General features: G+C 45.2%; 1 protein-coding gene and 2 long non-coding RNA genes across 3 annotated transcripts in view; all 3 read right to left on the bottom strand.

Moving 5' to 3' along the window:
- The window catches only part of LOC140721021 (uncharacterized), a 689868-nt gene that overhangs the window by 35341 nt on the left and 628828 nt on the right, over nucleotides 1-25699 (bottom strand). The gene's annotated exons all lie outside the window — the stretch shown is intronic.
- Nucleotides 2953-7296, bottom strand: LOC140721043 (uncharacterized). The gene is made up of 2 exons (XR_012097312.1): nucleotides 6779-7296; nucleotides 2953-6275 (listed from the first exon to the last, which is right to left on the bottom strand). It is a non-coding gene; the product is annotated as an uncharacterized lncRNA (long non-coding RNA).
- On the bottom strand, nucleotides 9149-12310 carry LOC140720999 (uncharacterized). Its single transcript, XM_073035863.1, has one exon. It carries the CDS (start codon nucleotides 12308-12310, stop codon nucleotides 10574-10576), a length of 1737 nt encoding a protein of 578 aa, XP_072891964.1. The 3' UTR covers nucleotides 9149-10573.

Here is a 25699-nt window from a genome sequence, read left to right as displayed (position 1 = left end):
GATAGTTCAAAGATCAGTTTATTATGAAAGCAGGTATCCATAAACAATTCTCGCGGGTTTTTTTCTTCTCCAGACAACCACAAAACAAAGAAAGAGCATGAAAGTCGTTCAGAGAGAAAAATCAAACTCCCACCCCACCCCCCGCATCAAAAAGAACGGCATCCCGATCATCAACCCCCAAAACCCACCCCCAAGCACAAAAGGGAACAATAACATTGATCCGACCCCCCAAAAAACAACCCTACCCCGCACAACTGCGGAGGAGCCGGTGTCACCAGTGTAGAGGCGGCCGCATCGGGAGCAGCGGACGCAATAGGCGACCCTGGAAGATTCACAGGTGAAGTGTCGCCTCACCTGGAAGGATGTTTGGACAACGGAGAGAGTTCGGCCGTCCGGCCCTTTCACTGTGACACCCCGAACTCCACATCAAATCCGTCCAAACGAATCTGGGCGAACTTTAATGACCAATAAATATAATTCCTCTCAGCGATCAGCTGTCTGAATGAATGACTGACTTTAAAGAGGAAGGGGTGTCTATGGTCCACATTGTCAGGGTGTTGAGTTTACCAGGAGACAAAGACTGCAGGGACGAGAGATTTTCTGTTGACTAATACACTGTGTGTGGACCCCGCTGGCAATTCTGGTGGTGTGACCCGAATCGAGACAAACACCACGCTGCCCACTCCACCAACAACACGGCATAGCCGGACACATAACAGGGGACTTTACATCAGACAACACTGGATTCAGTGATGAAACCCGTGATTAATGTTGTTGTCCCACTGAAATAATCAGAAACGTCCATTCAGGTGTTTTCAAATGGGAGCGCTCTCCCACGGGTGACGTCACATAGGTGAATCCACGCGACTGACGTCACACATAGGTCCCCACACCGGGACCTGCCCTCGCGTGCGCGGTGTTTACGTCACCCCCGCGCTGGAGAGCTCGAGCTTTATCGGTTTAACGGCTGAGCTACCAATCACGTGACCATCCCCTCCCCCACCGCTGAAAAACAAAGCTTCAAGAGCTGCGCTTTTTCCATTGGTGCGCAGGAATGTCAATCACTGGTTACACCCAATAGCGGAAGCGGACAAGCCGAGAGGGCGTTACCCCGCTGAGTTCGTCTCTCGCTGCGGTGCCGGAGTCTGGACAGAGCGGAACAAATCTCAATGTAAATGTCCGCTTTCTGATTTCTATTTCCCTCGGAGGGAAGTTGGGGAGTTTGTGCAGCGTCTCCTGCGGCCGGAGTCTGATGTGTCACTGAGAGATAGGAGGAGACCGCTCGGCCCGGCGGTTTGATGCCGGCTCCCCGGGGTGAGGGAGGGAGAGGGGGATTTTATTGAAAGGATGAAGATGGTGAGAGACGGGTCGGACAGGATGGTTGTCCCGGTGGGGACAGGAGGGGCTCATCTGTGGAAATGTCTGAGCCCACGGTGGTGGCGAGCAGAGGGATTCACCACATTGGGGGGCAAACACCGGCAGACTGTTGCCCTGCAAGCGGGGCCAGTGATCCGGGCAAAGTGACAATTATTTGGGATTTGTTGAGACTGTCCCTGGAATATGGTGTAAAATCCCGCTCCCCATACTAACACCGGTTATACAGACCAAAGAACAAACTGCCGGAGGAACTCAGTGGGTCGGGCAGCATCTGTGGAGGGAAATGGACCGTCAACATTTCGGGCCGAGACCCTCCCTCTGGACTGAGAGTGGACGGGAAATAGTCAGAGAAAAGAGGTGAGGGGTGGGGATGGGGCAAGAGCTGGGGAGTGAGAGGTGGATCCACGTGAGGGGGGAGGTGGGAAGGTGGAAATAGTGACAGGGGGGAGGTGAGTGGTTGGGGCAACATGGCAACATCGTCCATTGCTGCAGACGATGGAAATAAATTCCATAAAGGATTAACAAAGAGGTTAGAGAGTATTTGTTATAGAGAGTGCAATGAAGATTTACCAGACTGGCCCCTGGAGTGGTGGGTCATCAACAGATGGAGAAAGATCAAATGTGATAACCCTTTCATTTAGAGAATCGAGGACTGAGAGGTGAACACATTGAAATGCACAACATCATTACCAGTTGAACCAGGGATCCCAGTCTCTGGGACTGAGATGAGGGGAAATGTCTCCCCTCTGAAGGTGGCGACTGTCTGTAAATTACCACCCACAGTGACCGTCCTCACATAAAACCGAAGCCAGCAGATGTGTGGAGACCAAAGGGATCGAGGAAATGAGGATCGGGCAGAAACATTTGTCTGAGATGGGAGAGCAGACACCATCTCATTGATGGTTAGAGGGGCTGAATGGCCTCTTCCTGCTGTTTCTCACTTGATGTCTCAGTGTTCCTGTCCAGTGAGGCTGGAGGAATGTGAATAAACTGATTTAAATGAAACCTGCGCACTTCCTGTTTGGGTCTGAGTTGTGTCTTGGACTGGGATGTGAATCGAGCCCATGACTTTGTGACCTGGAGGTGGAGGGAAAGGGATGGGGAAGACATGGAGGGAAGAACGAAATATGTATCTGGTGTAAATATGAAATAATGTGGGAAATGCGGCCAATGGGTCGGGCAGCGTGTGAGGGTGAGGAGCAGAGTCACTGGTTCAGGTGGTTGACCCTCCAACCGCCACCTGATCCCGTTTCCTGTTCACGTTTCTCTGCAGCATCTGTGGGTCACTGCTCTACGTGTATGTGTAGCTTCATCTTTCACCCGTACAGACAAGGCAGTGAGATCCAGATCTGTCACTTCCTCTCATGGTGGGTGGACAAAGTTTTTTTCTGCAATACGTTCAGCATGTTTCATTCCACTGTTTTACCTGCTGAAGTGCAGCCGATGTTTCTGGATGTGTGACCCATTTATGTGAGAATTTAGCCTTTTGATTTATCTCAGCTTCTCATAAATGTGTACAGTTCAGCGAAGCTTCACTCCAGAATTTCCAAAGCAACAACCCAGTCAGTCAAATAGTTCCACACTATTAAAATAGTTTATTACATTTTTTGTACTACTTATATAATTTAACCTTTTAATATGTATATTCTTATTTTAACTCACAATTGTCAATATCTATTGTTATGAGTTAGGTTCTACTGCTGCTGCAGAGACAACAAATTTCATGACATATGCTGGTGCTATTAAACCTGATTCTGATATTGGAGACCCACCACCGGTCACCTGATCCCAGTTACCGCAGATTGTAATGCGAGATTGAAGCCTTTTCTATTTATTTGCATTCCTCAGAAAAGGCAACAGTTAATTTTCCTTCTGTGATTCCAAAGCAGAAGCTCAGTCTGTCTAATCTTTCCACACAATTAAAATGGGGATATTGTTATTATCATCATGTACTGAACTACAGTGAAAAATTTGCCTGATGTACCATCCACACAGATCAATACAATACAACAGTACATTGAGTTGATATACGACAAGACAATAACTGTAACAAAGCATTATGGCTGCAGAGAAATTGCAGTGCAGATAGACATATGGTGCAGTGTCATGTCAAGTTACATTGTGAGCTCGAGTCCATTTTATCATACATTTGGCTTATAACCACAGACAGGAAGCCGACCTTGAGCCTTCTGGTATGCACTTTAAGGCTTTTGTATAGCTTCCTTGAAGGGAGAGCAGGTTGGCTGCAAGAATGTCCAGATTGTGAGGATCTTTGAGTTCTTATCCTGCTTTTCCGAGGCAGGGGAAGTGTAGGAAGAGTCCATGGAGGGGAGGCTTGTTTCTCTGATGTTCTCTGTTCTCCAAAGCTCTCTGCAGTTCCTTGCAGTCATGAGCAGAGCAGTAGCCATACCAAGGCGTGAAGTTTCAACAAGAAGCTCAGAGACCTCGGCCTTCACCCTGTCTTGTGTAGCTGGATCCTGGTCTTCCTGTCAGATCGCCAGCAGGTGCTAAGTGTGGACTCCCTCACTTCTGTCTCTCTGACCCTCAGCACACATACCCCACAGGGTTGTCTCCCTGGCTTCCTCCTTTACTCTCTGTGCACCCATGACTTGTGTCGCCACTCACAGCTCCAATCTGCGAATTAAATTTGTTGACGACACTACACTGATTGGCCTAATCTCAAATAATAACTTTCAATCAATCTTCTGACAAGGCTCGGTCCAAACAAACTTTTCACCCTTCTTCAGGAGATTAGTTAGCGGAAGAGCGATACCAGCAAAGTTCTTAAAGAACTTACAATAATATCCAACCATTCCCAGAAACCTTCCAAGAGCCTTGTTACCAGTCGAAATAGAAAATTCAGAAAATTGCCTGGACTTTTGCCTGAACAGGAACCAATTTGCCTTGACCTACAACATTGCCGAGATATGTCACAGTGACATGGCCAAATTCACTCTTAGGTAAGTTAACTGTAAGTCTGGCCTGGGAAAGCCTGTCAAACAGCTTTTCTACTGCAGAGATACGGTCATTCCAAGTGTCACTCCCTGTGACTACGTCATTAGTATAGGTATCTGTGTGTTCCAACCCTCGAATTACAGAATCAATCATTCTCCGGAATGTTCCTAGAGCATTTTTCATTCCAAAGGGCAAAACATTGTATTCGTACAACCCAGAAGGTGTCACAAACACAGAAATTTCTCTACCTTTGTCTGTCAATGGAACACACCTATACCCTTTCAACAGATCAATCTTTGTAAGAAATTTAGCTTTTCCAGCCTTATCGATGTAATCGTCCAACCTACGGATAGGATATGCATCTGTTTTTGTTACTTCATTTACCTTTCCATAATCAGTGCAAAATCTAGCAGTGTTATGCATATATAGGTGTAAATATATATTTTCCAAACTTAGCTGGTAAATGATGCAGTCTTACGCTGGTGTGGTAAGGATATTTAGTTCAGTTCACGGGATTGAAGTGAGTGAGAGATCTGGCATCCAAACAGGTGTTGTCGACCCTCTTCCGATGTCCTCCAAATCTTCCAAGTTAGCCAAACATGACCAACTTAAGAGCACCGTCTTCAAGTGACAGTCTACCAACCCAGGCAAGGGTTTCTAGCAGATTTCACAGGGTCGCTCTTACACGCACTAATAGTCACAGACTGATTCCTCTTAACTGATCCTCAACCTCCTCCCCCCACCCCCCGTGGGCATTTAAAACTTCAGTGACAACTCTTCCCATTAGCCTTCGTGTGTCTGCCTGTCCTATGAAACAAACAGCAACACTCCTTTAAATACCATTGTGCTGAACACCAGCTGTCCATCATGCAGGCCCTCCGCTCTATCTGTCTCTGTAACAAGCTGCTTGTGCTCTTCTCTCTCTCTCTTTTACAGACATGGTTCTTGGAGGCACAGTCCATAATCACAGGTCTAATAATACCATTGTTCAGCATATATTCAATTTCTTGCTCAACCAATTTACACTTTTCTACCTTCATGCAATATGGGTGTTGTTTAATCAGTTTGGCTGGTCCGAAATCTACGTCGTGTACTGAGACCGTGGTTTGCTTGGGAACATTGGGAAATAAATCTTTAAACTTCAGAATTAATTTCTTCAGCTGTTGTTGTTGCTTTGGCTGCAGATGAGCCAACTTATTATCAATGTTTTCTTGAACAACCGAGTTCATTAGCCTAACTGGGACCGTGTTTGGCTTGTGAAAAGTCTCAGATGAGTTAATTGTTTCATTCTCAGGGTTGCCAGATTCATATGTTTTGATAATAAAACCCACAGATGGTGCCTGCTTGTCAAAATAAGTCTGTATCGTATTTATGTGTAGCACCTGTGTTGGTTTGCATCGGTCGGGTGTCTTAATAACATAATTCACATCATTAACAAGAGACTATTTCATACGGTCCACTGAATTTCGCCTTAACTGGATTCATCCACATTGGAAATAAGGCAACCACCTCACCCCCCACCTGGTATTTTCTTTCACAAGCCTGCTTATCAAACCAAAACTTCATTTTGCTTTGAGAAATCTATAAGTTTTGTCTTGCTAGGCTACAGGACTGGTGTAGTTTGTTTTTGAACTTCAAAACATAGTCTAAGAAGTTAACATGTACATCCCATCAATCCACTGTTCCTTTAACAAGGTCAAAGGTCCCCTCACGCAGTGACCAAATACAAATTCAAATGGACTAAAGCCCAGTGATTCCTGTACTGACTCTCTTACTGTGAACAAAAACAAATATATTCCTTCATCCCAGTATTTTCCATTTTCAACACAGTATGTCTTATTCATTGTTTTGAGGGTGGAATGAAATCTATCTAAAGCCCCTTGTGATTCCGGATGGTATGCAGATGATGTAATTCATTTAGCTCCCAGTTCATAAACCACCTGCTGGAATAAACCAGATGTAAAATTACTTCCTTGATCAGTCTGGATTGCTTTAGGCAAACCAAATAGAGTAAAAAAAACTTAGTAAGAGCCTTTGTCACAGTTTGAGCTTTAATATTCCTGAGAGGTTTTGCCTCTGGGAATCTGGATGAGGTACTCATAATAGTTAGCAAATACCGATGGCCAGCTTTAGTCTTTGCCAATGGGCCAATACAATCCACTATAACTTTGGAAAAGGGTTCACTGAATGCAGGTATAGGCCGGAGTGGGGCCACTGGGGTGACCTGATTAGGTTTATCCACAACTTGACAAGTGTGACAGGCTCTGCAAAAGGTCATAACATCTTTCCTCAAATTAGGCCAGTAAAGTTCGTTCATAATCCTTTTTACAGTTTAATTCACTCCAAAATGGCCACCTAAGGACATACTGTGGGGCGAAGTTAAAGTTTACAGGACTGAAAATTTAGGAACTACAAATTGGTGAACAATTGCCCATTTCTCACTCACAGGTGTAGCAGGTGGCATCCACTTCCTCATTAACACTCCATCCTTGGGATAATACCCGACTGGCACTTTCTTAATCTCATCATCAGAGAGAGCTGTTTCTTTTAAAGCTTCAATCTCAGGGTCTCGGTTCTGTTCTGCTATAAACTCCTTCCTAGACAGGGATAAGTCTTTCTCATCAGACTGTCTACATGAATCCTGTTGAAACAATGACGACAGAAAAGTCCCTGACAAGTCAGCATAATTTGAATCCCAATTTTGGCTATCACTGGTATCAGAATCATGCTGCACAGAACTGTCTGCGTCGGCAGACTTTTTAGCCATACTGTGAGTTACTGCGCAGGAAGGATAAATGTTAAAATCCATCTGAGGGTCGTCAGTGGTTGGCTTAGTTGTCAACTGCACTACAGGAACAACTTTACCATCTGCCAGGTCATTCCCTAACAGCAAAGTAACATCTTCCACCAGTAAACTGGAGCACAATCTGATCTTAACAGGTCTGGAAACCAACCCTGACTGTAAAGGTACCTTGGGCAATGGCACAAAAACCACGCCGCCCCCAATACCTTTAATAAGATTTACCTCACCAGTGTCAGTCTTATCACCAAACTTTAGAACGCTGTCTCATATAAGTGACTGAGAAGCCTCAGCATCTTGAAGAATTTTCACTGGTACCTTCGTAGACCCTTCCTTTACTAATACAAACCCATCGGACATAAAATATTCAAATCCCTTCTTAACTCGGTCAGACCTCTCAGTACTTAACTGAGTCTCAACAGAATGTTCAGAACCCTGTGGGGTTATAGGTGCTTCAACATACTGAACACAGGCATTTGGGACTGCCTCCTTTTTCTTTTTCTTCTTCAGGATAGAACAGTTAGCCATCATATGAGCAGCTTCTTACAATAGTAACAAGTAAGACCAGAATATTTCTCCTTCAACTGCTTCCCGACATCCTTACTCTTGTCACTAGTCCCAGCTTTAATTTCTGGTTTACCCTGGTGATCCCTGCTACTCTTTTTGGAAACTCTTATACTGGGTAAATTTAACATTATGAGTTAAAGCGAACTCATCTGCTAATCTAGCAGACTCTTGCAATGTAGCAGCATCTTTTTCATCTAAATACGTCTTTATGTCATCAGAGACGCACCTTTTGAATTCTTCAATTACAACCAACTCTTTCAAGCTGTTAAAATCATCATTTATATTTTTATATGTGCACCAGCCAAAACACAAACTTCTCACAAGAAAATTCCATATAAGTCTGGTTCACAGATTTCCTTGAATTTCTAAACTTTTGCCTGTATGATTCTGGAACCAACTTGTAAGTTTGAGCACAGCCTGTTTCACTATGTCATAATCAGCTGCTTCATCAACTGTCAAAGCAGAATAGGCTTGCTGAGCCTTCCCCTCAATTACACATTGTAAGAGAATAGCCCAACCCTTTTTGGCCACTTTAAACTCTGAGCAACTTCTCAAAATGCTGAAAGTATTTATCAACCTCTGCCTCGTCAAGTGGAGGTACCAATTTAACTTCCCGACTGTCCTCAAACTTATCACCAGAGTCTAACGCTAGACCCCTTTGCTGCAATCTCTCTATGTTTTCCAGCTCGAACACCCTCTGTCTTTCTGCTTCCTCCCTCTGTTTTTCTGCCTCTCTAGCCTCAAACTGCCTCTGCCTTTCCGCAGCCTCCATCTTTAACTTTTCCTACTTGTAATGGAGCTCAAGCTCACTAGGTTTACTTTCAAGAAACACCTCCAACTCTTCCACTTTAAACACACCTCAGATACATGATGTTCAGCTATAATCCTCTGCATCTGTGCCTTCCTCATTGTCAATTTCACCTTAGCAAGTTTAAACCTTTTCACAATACACAACAACACGATCCTTCTGGCGTCCTCTAGTGACTCAGAGGTTGGTGCTTCCAGACATTTATCAACATCCATTGCTGCTGATTTTGCACACACAAATAAATCAAAAGGGATTTCCCCAATGAAATCAATAATTAATTAATCAACACGCCCTCAAATTTGTTCATATCCCAGATGCAGGCCCCAATTTTGTTATGAACAAATATTTAGAAACTAAAGCTTTAGAAATTAACCAGCAACAATAGACTACTCCTGGAGCCTAGTTTTGATGTTAAAACCACTATCTTTATTAGTATCTACTTATAATAAAGTAAATTCAGCAAGATAAACAAAAGTTAACAGTTTTATGTGTATATATGTGTGTAAATTGTTACGTACCCCAAAACTGGGTCACTTACCAGCAAAGATAGAGAGGTCCGTTGAAGTCTGATGGTACTATTTTTAACAGTATTTATTGATAAAAATACACAAAAATAATATCAATGCAAACATACAGATAATATACATCATCAATACTAAATCTAAAAGCGTGGGTATAATAATAATCAATAAGAAATAACTCTATCGTTGTGTAGGGGATAATGTATTGTCCGATGGAAATATAAAAGTCACTCAAGTTCATGCAGGCTGCAGCCTTTTGTTGGAGTCAAGAGAGACAGATGTTTTAAACTTGCCTGCTTTCCTTTTTATGATGTTGATCCTTCGAGAGTTCTGTTTTTGTAGTCGGTCCTTTAGCTAAGCCGTTCCATGGAAAACTCGTCATCCGAGCAAGGATGGACACACACACAAGTCACCACCGGCAGTCGCTATTAAACGCTGTCACGGGATTTCTATCGTTTCTCCTGGTGCGTCTAAAGGGGTTGTTCCCCAGACCCTCTTTTATCCTTACTCACGGGGTCTCAAATGTCAATCAGGTTGGGATGATGCAATCCCTCAGCCAGCCCCCTCGGCTCATTCCCTGAGGGCTTCAAATAAATAGTACAGTACTCAATACACAATTCCGTCTCCAAGAGACAATGGCCATTTCCCGTGGCTTTGTATCGCTGAGGGGCCAGGACATTCCAAACCCCATGTGGATTCTGCATGTCTTTCTCTCATTTCCTGCGTCTCCTGACCTGAATTAATAACGATCTTGCGATTCTCAAAAAGGTGGGGGCTACTTTGTACCCTTCAGCCCCTCAGAGTTGGGGCACAGGCGTAACAAAATATAACTCCCAAACTATTGAGCTCGGGGGAAACAAGGCTTAGAGTCTTGAGATGGTAAAGTATGGAAGTTCAGTTCATCCACGGAATAGGTGATGAGAGAGAGATATTTGTAATCCAGGGTAAATGTCGAGAGAAGGCAATTACGTCGATTTCCAAAGGTTCCATTGTGGTGAAACGAGAGAACAGTTGCTGTAGATTTTATGCTTCATCGTTTCAAATCCACATACGAATTATCACCGAAAGTGACTTGTCACAATGGGTATCGCCTTCAAGTGAATTATCACACCACACCCAGCCAAGCGTTAACACATAAGTAGTCTTCACAGGATACCCCAAATCCGATCCACACCTATGGATCAAATGAGGTGATAACCACACATTCGATGTATGGTGAATCAACACTTAACCCACCCTTGTGGGCATAGGAAAGCTCTAAACAGTGACCCTTGGCCACTAGTTCCCTGGTTTCGATCCTTCCATTTTTCCTCCTTCATCTCCATCTGACTCTGAGTGTGAGTCCTTGGTTAAAACTAAACAAGCTGTGAGCGATGTAAACAAGCTGCAAGCCCGACTGATTTGCCTTCTTAATCACTCTCTCTCTTAAAATGAATGTCCTCAGCAAGCAAAAGCAAGGAATTAATAAGAATGTGAACTGACTGGTGTGCCAGTAGTTGGGATGACTGAATGAATCCTTTCCAACATTCTGAGCAGGTGAATAGTTCAGAATGTGTGAACTGACTGGTGTTTCAGTAGGGTGGAGGACTGAGTGAATCCCTTCCCACAGACTGAGCAGGTGAATGGTTTCTCCCCAGTGTGAACTCGCTGATGTACCTTCAGTTTAGATGATTGAGTGAATCCCTTCCCACAGACTGAGCAGGTGAACGGTTTCTCCCCGGTGTGAACTGACTGGTGTTTCTGTAGGGTGGAGGACTGAGTGAATCCCTTCCCACAGACTGAGCAGGTGAACGGTTTCTCCCCAGTGTGAACTCGCTGATGTACCTTCAGTTTAGATGATTGAGTGAATCCCTTCCCACAGACTGAGCAGGTGAACGGTTTCTCCCCGGTGTGAACTGACTGATGTCTCTGCAGGTTGGATGAATCAGTGAATCTCTTCCCACAGACTGAGCAGGTGAATGGCTTCTCCCCAGTGTGAACTCGCTGGTGTGTCAGTAGGTGAAATGACCGAGTGAATCCCTTCCCACAGACTGAGCAGGTGAACGGTTTCTCCCCAGTGTGAACTCGCTGATGTACCTTCAGTTTAGATGATTGAGTGAATCCCTTCCCACAGACTGAGCAGGTGAACGGTTTCTCCCCGGTGTGAACTGACTGATGTCTCTGCAGGCTGGATGACGAAGTGAATTTCTTCCCACAGACTGAGCAGGTAAATGGCTTCTCCCCAGTGTGAACTCGCTGGTGTGTCAGTAGGTGAGATGACCGAGTGAATCCCTTCCCACAGACTGAGCAGGTGAATGGCTTCTCCCCAGTGTGAACTTTCTGGTGACTCTGTAGGGTGGATGAATCAGTGAATCTCTTCCCACATTCTGAGCAGGTGAATGGCTTCTCTCCAGTGTGAACTTTCTGGTGACTCTGTAGGGTGGATGAATCAGTGAATCTCTTCCCACATTCTGAGCAGGTGAATGGCTTCTCTCCAGTGTGAACATGCTGGTGTCTCTGTAGGTGGGATGACTGAGTAAATCCCCTCCCGCAGACTGAGCAGGTGAATGGCTTCTCCCCAGTGTGAACTCGCTGGTGTGTCAGTAGGCTGGCAGAGTTGATGAATCTCTTCTCACAGACTGAGCAGTTGAACGGCTTCTCCCCAGTGTGAACTCGCTGGTGTCTCACTAGTTTCGATGCCAAAGTGAATCCCTTCCCACAGTCTGAGCAGGTAAATGGCCGCTCCCCAGTGTGAACTCGCTGGTGAGCCATTAGGTCAAATGACCGAGTGAATCCCTTCCCACAGTCTGAGCAGATGAACGGCTTCTCCCCAGTGTGAACATGCTGATGACACTGCAGGCTGGATAACCGAGTGAATCCCTTCCCACATTCTGAGCAGGTGAATGGCTTCTCCCCAGTGTGAACTCGCTGGTGTGTCAGTAGGCTGGAAGAGTTGATGAATCCCTTCCCACAGACTGAGCAGGTGAACGGCCTCTCCCCAGTGTGAACTCGCTGGTGTCTCTGTAAGGTGGATGAATCAGTGAATCTCTTCCCACATTCTGAGCAGATGAATGGCTTCTCCCCAGTGTGAACTCGCTGATGTATCTGTAGGTGGGATGACTGAGTGAATCTCTTCCCACAGACTGAGCAGGTGAACGGCTTCTCCCCAGTGTGAACTCGCTGGTGTGTCAGTAGGTGAGATGACAAAGTGAATCCCTTCCCACAGTCTGAGCAGGTGAATGGCTTCTCCCCAGTGTGAACTCGCTGGTGACTCTGTAGTGTGGATGACCGAGTGAATCTCATCCCACAGCCCGAGCAAGTGAACGGCCGCTCCCCGGTGTGAACTCGCTTGTGTGCCATCAGGTCAGATGACCGAGTGAACCCTTTCCCAGAAATTCAGCAGATGACCAGCTTCTGACTGGTGGGTCCACAGGTGGGTTGACAGACTAAATGCTTTCTTACACACAGAACAGGTGAATGACCTTGCCCAGTGTGAACTTGCTGATGTACCTTCAGTTGAGATGACTGATTGAATCCATTCCCAATGTCTGAGCAGAAGAATGGGCTCTCCCCTGTGTAAAATGACGGGCGTGCCAGTTGGTCAAATGACTGAGTGAATCCTGCCCCGTAGTCTGATCAGGTAGGATGGTCGATTGGACCCCTTGCTTCACTTCTTAAATATCTAGACAGAGACAGCAAAACTGGTGTGCCATGTCTGAGCTTCCGGGAGACAAATTCCTTCTCATTTTTAACCTGTAAAAAGATTTACAAAATCCATCACTGGGTGTAGGACAACACTTCGGATGAGATTACTTGAGTTGTCAAGGTCTGATCCAGCATCACACTGTTACAGTGAGGTTCCACCCAAGTTGCACAGAGAAATCATCTTCTAACTGGGCACAGTGCTGGTATCTGGAATGACCATCAATTCTCTGATGCTCTTCTTGTTTCTATAGGAATGGGGCATTTCTGTGGTCTCCAATTTGTGCCTTGGCTCAGTTTGGCTCCCTCCATTGGTATTATTCCCTGTTCCTGCTGAGCTGCATGGGTGCCTGGCCACACAGTAACTGAAAAATTCTCACACAAATAGTCTTTCTTGACGTGCAGCTGGGATTTTCTTATATGTATTATTAACTTAAAGTGCCACAGTTTTAATGCCTTATAAAAATTTCTTGCTGAGATGAATGGTTGGTCCGCACAGCTGTTAAAGGCTCTTGCAGAAAAGTACCAACAAAGAAACAGGCCCTTTGGGCTATCTAGCTTGTGCTAAACTATTTAAACTCCCCACTCCCACACCCCTACCATTCAGGTCCCTACACAAAACTCCTTAAATGTTGAAATCCAGCTCGCATTCACCATTTGTGTTGGCTGCTCATTTCGCACCCAGATGGCCATCTGTGTGAAGAAGTTTCCCCTCATGTTCCCCTTAACATTTCACCTTTCACCCTTAACCCATGGCCTCTGGTTGTAGTTCCACACCATCTCCGTGGTTAAAGCCAGCTTGCATTTTAACTATGCCCCTCTATCACAATCAAATCTCCCCTCAATCTTCTACATTCCAAGGAATAAAGTCCTAACCTGTTCAATTTTTCCTCGTAACCCAAGTCCTCCAGACCTGGCAAAATCCTTGTGAATTTTCTCTGAACTCTCGGAACCTCTTTTACAACTTTCATCTATCTACTGTTGTCAGTGCTTTGGTTCATGAAGGCCAATGGGCTGAAATCTTTCTTTCCGTCTCTATCTAACTGTGATACCACTTTCAGTGAATTACGGACTTGTATTCCCAGGTCCCTTTCCTCTACAACACTCCTCAGTGCTCAAACAGTCACTGTATAAGACCTACACTGGTAGGTCCTACCAAAGTGCAACACCTCACACTTGTCTGCATTAAATTCCATTTTCCATTTCTCAAACCATTTTTCCAGCTGGTCCAGATTGCACTGTAAGCCATGATGGTCTTCCTCGCTGTCCACTACACCCCAATCTTGGTGTCATCCACAAATTTACTGATCCAGTTAACCACACTATCATCCAGATTACTGATGTAGATGACAAACAACAACAGATCAAGCACTGATCCCTATGACACACAACTAGTCACAGGCCTCCAGTCAGAGAGGCAACCATTTGCTACCACACTCTGGCTTCTCCCAAAGACAGTGTCTCGTCCAATTTACTATCTCATCTTGAATGCTGAGTGACTGAACCTTCTTGACCCTCCTCCCAAATGAGACTTTGTCAAGTGCCTTGCCGAAGTCCATGTAGACAACATCCACTGCCTTGCCTTCATCCACTTTCCTGATAACTTCCTCGAGAAACTCTATAAGATTGGTGAGCCATGAACTACCAAGCACAAAGCTATGTTGTCTATCCTTAATCAATTCACATCTATCCAAATACTTATATATCCGGTTCCTGCACATAAGTTCCAATAACTTTCCCCCTACTGATGTCAAGCACACCAATGTACAATTTCTTAGTTTATTTTTAGAGCCTTTCTTGAACAGCGGAACAACATCGGTTGTCCTCCAATCCTCTACTACCTCACCTGTCACTAAGGATGATTTAAATATCTGTGCTTGGGCCCCGACAACTTCTGCACTTGTCTTCCAAAGGGTCCCAGGGAACAATTTGTCAGGCCCTGGGGATTTATCCATGGCAATTTGCCTTCAGACGGCAAACACCTCCACCTCTGTAATCTGTACAGTGTCCATGAAGTTGATGCTGCTTTGCCTCACTTCTATAGACTCTGTGTCCACCTCCTGAGTAAATACGAATGCAGAAAAAATCTCCCCCATCTATTTTGTCTCCTCATATGGATTACCATTCTGATTTTGTAAAGGATTAATTTTCATCCTTGCAATCTTTTTGCTCTTAACATATCTGCAGAATCCATGAGGATTCTCCTTCACCTTGTCTGCTGGGGCAACCTCATGCCTTCTTTCATCAGTGTTCACTTGAATTTCCTGTATCTCATAAGTAGCCCATTTGTTCCTATCTGCCTGTATGCACCTCCTTTTTATTGATCTGGGAGACGAAAACCAAAGGGGTGATAGAGCTGCATGGTGGGGGGTGGGGGTAAGGGGGGGTTCAACTAACGTCTCAGGGGGAATGGATGCCTGAATAACAGAAGAGATAGTGGAGGTGTTGTGGAGACAGATGGAGACAGACAAGGTCAGGAATGAAAAACGTTCTCTGTAAGACCAGAATGGCAATCCACGTATGGAACCACAGCAGATGGAGAGATCTTAAATATGTTTTCATCTCTATTTACTCAGGAGATGGACAAAGGTTCTATTGGAGTGTGAAAAGGCCACATTAAAATCGTGGACCCTGTACAGATTAAAGAAGAGATGTTATTTCACTGTTCAACATAGAACATTGAGCATAGAAATCTACATCATATTCCAGGCCATTCAGCCTATAATGTTGTGCCAACCACGTAACTTACTCTAGAAACTGCCTAGAATTTCCCTAGCACATAGCCCTCTATTTCTCTAAGCTCCATGTGCCTATGTAAGAGGCTGTTAAAAAACCCTATTGTATCTGCCTCAACCACCACTGCTGGCAGTGGATTGCACACACACACTATTTTCTAAGTAAAAAACTTACCCTTGCCATCCCCTCGGTAACTATTTCCAAGCACCTTAAAACTATGCCCCCTCGTGTTAGCCATTTCAACCCTGGGGGTAAAACCTCTGGCTATCCACACGATCAATGCCCCTCATCACTTTATAGCCCTAAAAAAGAGTTTAAACATCAGAAAGTAAATTATACATTGCTTTGAGGATCTGTTAGAATTATGAGGGTATAGATAGGGTAAATGCAAACAGCTTTTTCCACTGAGGTTGGGTAGGATGACAACCAGAGGTCATGGGTAAGTGGGGAAGGTGAAAATTTAACGGGAACATTTGGGAAATCTCTTTAATGAAATGGTCGTGAGAGTGTGGAATGAGATGCCAGCAAAAGTGGTGAATATAAGCCCAGTTTCAACAATAAGAGAAGTTTGATAGGTACTTGGATGGTAGGGGCATGAAGGGTGATTGTCCCAGTGCAGGTAGTTGCATTAGACAGCATAAATGTTTTTTCAGCATTGACTAGATGGGCCAAATAGCCAGTTTCTGTACTGAACTTTCTATGACAGAGAAGCTGGCCAAACTTGTAAGGGGAAAGGTAGGAGTGACAACGGAGCAGCAATGGCTGGAGTTTCTGGGAGCAATTCGGGAGCTGAGTGATCAATACATCCCAAAGAAGCGGAAGCATTGGAAAGGCAGAATGACACAACCATGGCTGAAATGAGAAGCCAAAACCAACATAAAGACCAAAGAGAGAGCAAACAAAAGAGCAAAAACTATTGGGAAGCTTTTCGAAACCAACAGAAGATGACAAAAAAAAAGTCAGATGAGCTTGCATGGATTTATGATTTGTAGTCATTAATGAGTCTTGGTAGCACCCAACTGTCTGAGGCATTCAGAAGAATAAAATATCCAGGGCCTCAATATCTCTTGAAAACCAAGTTTCCCTGCACCATTTACCTTTCAACTTTTATTTTGACTGGCACATATAAACTCAACACCCTCAAAATTTCACTTCTGAAGGCCTCACACTTACCAAGGACTCCTTGGCCAGAAAACAGCCTGTCGCAAACCACACTTGTCAGATCCTTTCTGATACCATCAAAATTGACCTTTCTCCAATTTAGAATCTCAACCCGTGGTCCAGACCTCTCTTTTTCCATATTTACTTTTGAATCTCATGGCATTATGATCACTAATTTCTGTCATCAGCCCTGGATCATTTCCTAACAGCTTATTGCAAACTTATACGTCGGGAATCCTACAGACTGATTAAGGGCACATTTGACAAACTTTACCCCATTTAGTCCTTTTACATTATGGGAGTCCTAGTCAATATATGGAAAGTTAAAATCACCTATTGCATCAAGCTTTGTTTTTTGGCATGGTCTGCGATCTCTCTAAAAATTTGTTCCTCTAAATCCCTCAGACTATTGGGTGCAACAAAGTCCCAATCATGGCTACAATATCGTAATTCCCTGCCCTGAGCTCATCTGGCTTTACTACGATGCTTCTTGCATTGTGATATACACAGCTCAGCACATTCATCGCACCATGCTCAGCCATTTGATTGCTGACTCCATCTGAGGTCTGAACAACTTCTGACCAAGCCTGTAAAGATGGGAATCTGTCCCCCCAGTTTAACTCCCTACTGCTCCAATACTTACCAACTAAATTAGCCAACATGATTAAAACAAATAATATGGATTGGCCAAACAATGACCAAAATCGAATGTGACAAGCTTTGACATATTGTTGGGACCTGACTTTCAAATCCCAATCAACCCTGAAGGGAACTAATATTAAAGGTGAAGATGTTCAGTGGGAAGAAGGATGCGAGAGGGCGATATCTGGGGATCAGAGATGGGAACAAAAACCTACCAAGGGACAGGTGGGGACAACAACCCATTTTCAAATTAACAAGCAAGGATGCTTCCTGCCGTGAGTACCACCCCTCAGGAAGAGCCCGACGGAACATTGTAAGTTGCTGGAATTCCAATTCCATTTATGATTGATATGCCGGCAACCACAACCACTCTCAATCAGGAAATTATATCGGAAAATGGATTCCAGCTATCAAACACTGCAATCACTCTGTCTGGGTTCGAAGGCACGGAACGCACGTATTCACATACACAGCCACTACAGGTGTAATTCCAGGGGGATTGAGAAACGCAGGTATTATGCACCCCTCTAGGAACAAAGTTCCCAGTCACATTAGAGAGGTTAAAGGAAGAGAGAACAGTGCATTACTGGCCGAAGTTCCGGATTTCCTTTGGCGACAGACAGGACAGGTGGTTCCCCATACCACCGTGAGGGTTTGCCTTGGGTTCAAGCCAAAGAGCCTAGGGTTCCTTGCCTACACCCTGATGAAACAAGCCTCCAGCACCAAGGGAGGCTGGCCAGACTTGGCCGCATGCCAACTCTGATACTGGAAGGACTCAGGTGAAGACAGGACATCTGGTAAGACACTCTTTTAATATTGACCGAACCCAAGAGGCTGTACCCCATCTCTGGACAATCTCAGGCCATGAAATTGGCCTTGCTTGTTAATTTCTAAAACTGCCCCCCATCCGGATCACCATGAAAGAAGGACAGACTCTCCCATCCACTCTGCAATATCCCCTCAAGCCCGAGGCAATGTTTTATGAGAATGGAAGCCCTTTTGTGGATCCAGCAGGGAAACAATATTCTGGCGATGCGATAGTGACGGACAGTGAAGTAATTGAGCAGGCCTCTTTTGAAGCAGCTGTCTCGTCCAGAAGGCTGAGCCGTTTGCTCTGACTCGTGCCTGAATCCTAGCAACAGATAGAAGTGTGAACAATTACACGGACTCCCGTTATGCATTTGGAGTTGTACATGACTACGGGGCTCTCTGGGAACATGGGGATTCCTGATTTGCTCTGGCCACCCCATTAGTAATGCCTCCTTTGTAAACAACTTACTCACCACTCAACAGCTACCTCGAGTTTTGGCTATTATTAAGTGTGCGGCCCACACCCGCATGGCCAACCAGGTCACTGAAGGCAATGCTTTAGCAGATTAGACAGCGAAAAGTGCTGCACAATCCTCGATAGTTGTAGTCTCCTCGGATTCCCATCAAGCAATCCTCCATGACTCAAGCAGAACGAGTTTGCCAGACATGTGGGAGGTACGTACTTTTCAGGGGGACGCCTCTAAGGAGGAGTGCAAGCTGTAGTTCCAGGTGGGGTGCCAGAAAGACCCCGACCGAGGTTTCTGGATCACCCCAGTGGGACAGGTTTGTGTTCCTACACAGTTTTTACCAATATTGGTCAATTATGCACACACCTGGGAAAGGAGGGAATGGTTGTTAACCTGCACCCTGCACACCGGGTACGACTCCCTTGACCATTTTCGTGTCTACAAGTTGATGTTACTGAATTGCCTAGAGTACATTGCTATAGATACTGCTTAGTTATTATAGATGCATTTAATAGATGGATTGAAGCTATTCCAACTACCAATAATACTGTTATGACTGTTGTGAAGGTATTATTACGGGATATAATTCCCAGGTACGGCCTGCCAGAGATGCTGAGCTCTGACAATGGCCCACATTTTGTGGCGAAAGCAAGCGAAGGGGTGTGTAACAAACTAACTATCAAGCAACAATTCCACTGTGTACACCACCCACGGGCCGCTGGCTTAGTGGAAAGTGTCAATGGCACTCTGAAGAGTAAATTGGCCAAACTAACAGCGGAGACTGGACTCACTTGGTTGAAGGTCCCACTGTTAGACTTATTCTACATGAGGGTCACCCCACAGGGGAAAACAGTGTTGTCACCAGCTGAAATCATTTATAGACGGCCCATGAGGACACCCTGTGGACCAAGACCCTGTGTAATATTGTTCCCAGAAAGTCTACCAGGTAAATTGGATATGCATACCCTCGGGGAAGAGATGGGGAAATACATATACCAACTAAACAAAATTTTCCAAGCATTACAGGTACGACAGGCTTACAAGGAAGAGAACCACCCCGCAGAGAGGAGTGACTATCCCACCCAAGAACCTGGGAATTTTGTCCTGACCAAGAACTGCAATTGAGGGAAACTCGGACCTCGGTGGAGAGGACCATATTAGGTGTTACTGACCACTCCACGGCTCTGAGACTGAAGAGGCAATCTCGGTGGATACATTGAACAGACTACAATCGTGTTACTGAAGGAACTGAGTAGAAGGACTCTCTCGGACTAAAGGGAAAAAGTATTGGTTGATCGTGGTGTGATGAACCTCTAGGTTTCTTGTAATTTTAAGAGAGAGTGCCTGAGTGACGTCAGCCGCCGGCTTTCTCGGATCCTGTTTGATTCTTACTGAGAGAGAGGGAGGGGTGGAACTATTTGACTCTGCAGCGTGCTTACACTTGCTCACAGCTTGTGTTTACATAGCTCGCAATTTGCTTTATTTAAGCAAGGACAGTCAGAGACAGACAGTCAGATGGAGAGAAAGAAAGAAGATGGAAGGTTCGAAACAAAGGACCTAGTGGCCGAAGTTCAGTGTTTGAACTCTCCTGTGCCCACAAGGGTGGGTTGATTATTGATCCAGCAAATACCTGGAAAATACCTGAGGAGGAAGGTAAAGTTGCGCGAGCGCGGGTGACGTCAGTGGCGAGCGCGGGCTTTAAAAAGCGACCCACTTTCAGGAGCGGGCAGCGGAGTGCGCAGGAGCAGAGTGCTGGGCTTTGGCTCAGCGGGCTTCGGCGCAAGAGGACTTCGGCAAGAAGCCTGCTTTTCATTTATTCTGACTAATCTGGGATCAGGTAATGAGGGAGACGGTTAGAGCAGTGGTGTGCTCCGTATGCAGTATGTGGGAGGTCAGGGTCAACACAGTTGTCCCTGATGACCACACCTGCAATAGGTGCATCCAGCTGCAGCTCCTATCAGACCGAGTTAGGGAATTGGAGCAGGAGCTGGATGAACTATGGATCATTCGGGAGGCAGAGGCAGAGATAGATAAGAGTTATCGGGAGGCAGTCACACCGAAAAGACAGGAGGTAGGCAAATGGGTGACAGTCAAGAGAGGCAGGGGGAGCAGACAGAGAGAGAAGAGCACCCCAGTGGCCGTTCCCATCAAAAATAAGTATACCGTTTTGGATACTGTTGGTGGGGATGACCTACCAGGAACAAGCTGCAGTGGTCCTGTCTCTGGCACTGAGGTTGGACCTGCGACTAGGAAGGGGAGGAGGGAAGAGAAGAGAGCAGTAGTGATAGGGGATTCTATAGTCAGGGGGGCGGACAGGAGATTTTGTGGGGAAGATCGGAAGTCTCAGATGGTATGTTGCTTCCCTGGTGCCGGGGTCCGAGACATCTCGGATCGGGTGCAGTTTATTCTCGAGAGGGAGGGCAAGGATCTACATGTTGTGGTCCATGTAGGGACCAATGACATGGGTAGGATGAGTGAGGGGGTCCTGCGTAGGGAGTTCAGGGAGTTAGGTGCGAAGCTGAAGAGCAGGACCTCCAGGGTAACAATCTCAGGATTGCTACCTGTGCCACGTGCGAGTGAAGCAAGGAACAGGAGGATTATAAAGATTAATACGTGGCTGAGAGGATGGTGCAGGAGGGAGGGCTTCAGGTTTGTGGATAATTGGGCCTTATTCCAGGGAAGGTGGGATCTGTTCCGAAGGGACGGTTTACACCTGAACTGGAGCGGTACTAACATTCTTGCAGGGAAGTTTGCTAGAGCTTCTTGGGGGGGTTTAAACTAAATTTGCAGGGGGCGGGGATCCAGAATGTGAGAGATGATAGCGAGAGGATGAATAAAGGACAGGTGGGGACTACACGGTTCCGGAATAATAAGTGTGTAGTAGAGGGAGGTGGGGCGGAACAAGCGATAAGGAGGACTCGTGTAGAGAGGGATGGTCTGACTGAACATGGAGTTAAATGTGTTGCAAGAATAAGTAAATGTAGGAAGGACAACAAAATTCTAGGGGCGTAGAGCCCGATGGGAGTTCGGGGAGCTGGGTTAAGCACAATAGGCAGCTATTCAAACAGAGAGAGGAGAAATGGGTTAAAAATTCTATATCTGAATGCACGAAGTGTCAGGAATAAGGCGGATGAGCTTGAAGCCCAGGTGCGAATGGGTAACTATGATGTTGTTGGGATAACGGAGACATGGCTGCAGGGAGATCAGACCTGGGAAATGAATGTACAAGGGTATACGTGCATGTGGCAAAGGAAATGTCGCAGTAGTTATGGGGGGATTTCAACATGCAGGTGAACTGGGAGAATCAGATTGGTGCTGGACCACAGGATAGGGAGTTTGTAGAGTGCCTAGGGGATGCATTCTTGGAGCAGCTTGTACCAGAGCCGACCAGGGACAAGACTATTCTGGATTTAGTGTTATGTAATGAACAGGATTTGATAAGCGATCTCGCAGTAAAGGAACCATTAGGAGGTAGTGATCACAATATGATAAGCTTTTATCTGCAATTTGAGAAGGATAAGGGCAGCTCGGAGGTGTCAGTGTTGCAGATGAACAGGGGAAACTATGGAGCCATGAGGGAGGAGCTGGCCAAAGTTGACTGGACGGATAGCCTAGCAGAAAAGACAGTGGAATAGCAATGGCAGGTATACTTGGGAATAATGCACAAGGTGCAAAATCAGTTCATCCCCCAGACAAGGAAGGATTCAAAGGGGGGAAAGGGGCCTCAGTGGTTGACAAAGGAAGTCAGAGACTACATAGCATTAAAAAAAAGGAAATATGACAGAGCTAAGGTGAGTGGGTGGACAGATGATTGGGAAGTTTTTAAGGAACAACAGAACTTAACTAAAAAGACAATACGGGGAGAAAAAATGAGGTATGAACGCAAGCTAGCCAGGAATATAAAGGAAGATAGCAAAAGCTTTTTTTTTTTTAGGTATGTGAAGAGAAAGAAGATAGTTAAGAACAATGTTGGGCCCTTGAAGAATGAATTGGGTGAAATTGTTATGGGAAACAGAGAAATGGCAGAAGAATTTAATGAGTACTTTAGATCTGTTTTCACTGAGGAAGACACAAGCAATCTCCTAGATGTATGGATGGGCCAAGGACATAGGGTAACAGAGGAAATGAAACAGATTGACATTTGGAAGGAAACGGTGATGAGAAGACTGATGGGACTGAGGGCTGACAAATCCCCAGGTCCAGATGGTCTGCACCCTAGGGTACTAAGAAGGTGGCTCTGGAAATTGCGGATGCATTGGTAATCATTTTCCAATGTTCCTTAGATTCAGGATCAGTTCCTGAAGATTGGAGAATGGCTAATGTTATCCCACTTTTTAAGAAAGGAGGGAGGGAGAAAACAGAACTATCGACCTGTCAGCCTGACATCGGTGGTGGGAGAGGTGCTGGAGTCCATTATTAAGGATGAAATAGTGGCATATCTAGATAGCAGTGATAGGATTGGGCCAAGCCAGCATGGATTTACCAAGGGTAAATCATGCTTGACTAATCTGTTGGAGTTTTTTGAGGATGTAACTAGGAAGTTAGACGGGGGAGATCCAGTGGATGTAGTGTACCTCGATTTTCAGAAGGCATTTGATAAGGTCCCACATAGAAGATTGGTGGGTAAAATCAAAGCTCAGGGCATCGGGGGAAGACATTGACATGGATAGAAAACTGGTTGGCAGATAGAAAGCAAAGGGTAGCGGTGAATGGGTGTTTCTCGGAATGGCAGGTGGTGACTAGTGGGGTGCCACAGGGCTCGGTATTGGGACCACAGCTGTTTACCATTTACGTTAACGATTTGGATGAAGGCATAGAGAATAGCATCAGCAAATTTGCTGATGATACTAAGCTGGGTGGCAGTGTGACATGTGATGAGGATGTTAGGAGAATTCAGGGTGACTTCGATAGGCTGGGTGAGTGGGCAGATACTTGGCAGATGACGTTTAATGTGAATAAGTGTGAGGTTATCCACTTTGGGAGTAAGAACAGGAAGGCAGATTAATATCTGAATGGTATAGAGTTGGGTAAGGGAGTAATACAAAGAGATCTCGGAGTCCTTGTTCATCAGTCACTGAAGGTGAATGAGCAAGTGCAGCAGGCAGTGAAGAAGGCTAATGGAATGTTGGCCTTTATTACAAAGGGAATTGCATACAAGAGCAAGGAAATCCTCTTGCATTTGTACAGAGCCCTGGTGAGACCACACCTGGAGTATTGTGTACAGTTTTGGTCTCCAGGGTTAAGGAAGGTCATTCTGGCTGTAGAGGAAGTGCAGTGTAGATTCACGAGGTTAATTCCTGGGATGTCTGGACTGTCTTACGCAGAGAGGTTAGAGAGACTGGGCTTGTACACACTGGAATTAAGGAGATTGAGAGGGGATCTAATTGAAACATATAAGATTATTAAGGGATTGGACAAGATAGAAGCAGGAAATATGTTCCAGATGCTGGGAGAGTCCAGTACCAGAGGGCATGGTTTGAGAATAAGGGGTAGGTCATTTAGGACAGAGATAAGGAAAAACTTCTTCTCCCAGAGAGTTGTGGGGGTCTGGAATGCACTGCCTCGGAAGGTAGTGGAGGCCAATTCCTTGGATGCTTTCAAGAAGGAGTTAGATAGGTATCTTATGGATAGGGGAATCAAAGGAAATGGGGACAGGGCAGGAACCGGGTATTGATAGTAGATGATCAGCCATGATCTCAAAATGGCGGTGCAGGCTCGAAGGGCTGAATGGTCTACTTCTGCACCTATTGTCTATTGAATGTGTGATTGTCACTTTGTTTGATCCACTGGAGTGGATCTTTACATTTGGCAGTAACCTGTGAAGACCACTTGTGCTAACCCTTCCCTGGGGGTGGTAATTCACTTGTACAGGGTACCCCGTGACAAATCACTGTTGGTGATAATTCCTATAATCCATATGGGGATTTTGATGGAGTATCCCATGGCTACCACATTTGTTAACCCTTAACTGGATTTGGGTGTGTTATGTGGTAACCACTTGTGAGAAAGAGATTCTGTGGAAATCACTGTCCGTAATACTTTGTGTGTTGGACCTGGATTGGGAGTACCTTGTGGAATCTACCTGTGTGTTAACCCTTGCCTGGGTGGTAGTTCCCTTTGAAGACGGTACCCCTGTTATCAGCTAGTTTTGGTGATAATTCATATGTGGATTTGGAACAAAGACGGATAAGATCTTCGGCGACTGTTATCCTGTTTTATCACCATGGAACTTGTGGAATTGGAAGCAATTGCCTACTCTCGACATTCACCTTCGATTACAAATATCTCTCTCTCATCATTTATTCCGTGGATGAGCTGAACTTTCATACTTTACCATCTTAAGACTCTAAGCTTGGTATTCCCTGAGCTCAATGGTTTGGGAGTTATATTTACACATATGTACACACATAACACTGTTAACCATAGAACACTACAGCACAGTACAGGCCCTTCAGGCCTCCATGTTGTGCCGACCCATATAACCCTTAAAAAAAATGTACTAAATCCACACTACCACATAACCCTCTATTTTTCTTTCATCCATGTGCCTGTCCAAGAGGCTCTCAAATAGCCCTAATGTTATAGTCTCCACCACCATCACTGGCAAGTCATTCCAGGGACCCACAACCCTCTGTGTAAAAAAACTTACCACTGATGTCTCCCCTAGACTTCCCTCCCTTAATTTTGTACAGATGCCCTCTGGTATTTGCTATTGCTGCCCTGGGAAACAGATACTGACTATCCACCCTGTCTATGCTTCTCATAATCTTGTAGACCTCTGTCAAGTCCCCTCTCATTCTTCTACTCTCCAAAGAGAAAAGTCCCAGCTCTGCTAACCTTGATTCATATGACTTGTTCTCCAAACCAGGCAACATCCTGGTAAATCTCCTCTTCACCCTCTCCATAGCGTCCACATCCTTCCTATAATGAGGTGACCAGAATTGAACATAATACTGCATAATAAAGTGCAGTCTCACCAGAGATTTGTAGAGTTGCAACATGACCTCTCTACTCTTGAACTCAATCCCCCTGTTAATGAAGCCTAGCATACCATAGGCCTTCTTAACCACCCTATCAACCTGTGCAGCAACCATGAGAAATGTATGGATTTGAACCCCAAGGTCCCTTTTGATTGTTTTGCTTAAGTTGTTATATTATAAGTAGATACAAATAA

This window comes from Hemitrygon akajei, unplaced genomic scaffold (assembly GCF_048418815.1).
Source record: "Hemitrygon akajei unplaced genomic scaffold, sHemAka1.3 Scf000049, whole genome shotgun sequence".
In the NCBI taxonomy this organism is placed as follows: domain Eukaryota; kingdom Metazoa; phylum Chordata; class Chondrichthyes; order Myliobatiformes; family Dasyatidae; genus Hemitrygon; species Hemitrygon akajei.
This window is presented reverse-complemented; position numbering and strand designations above follow the sequence as displayed.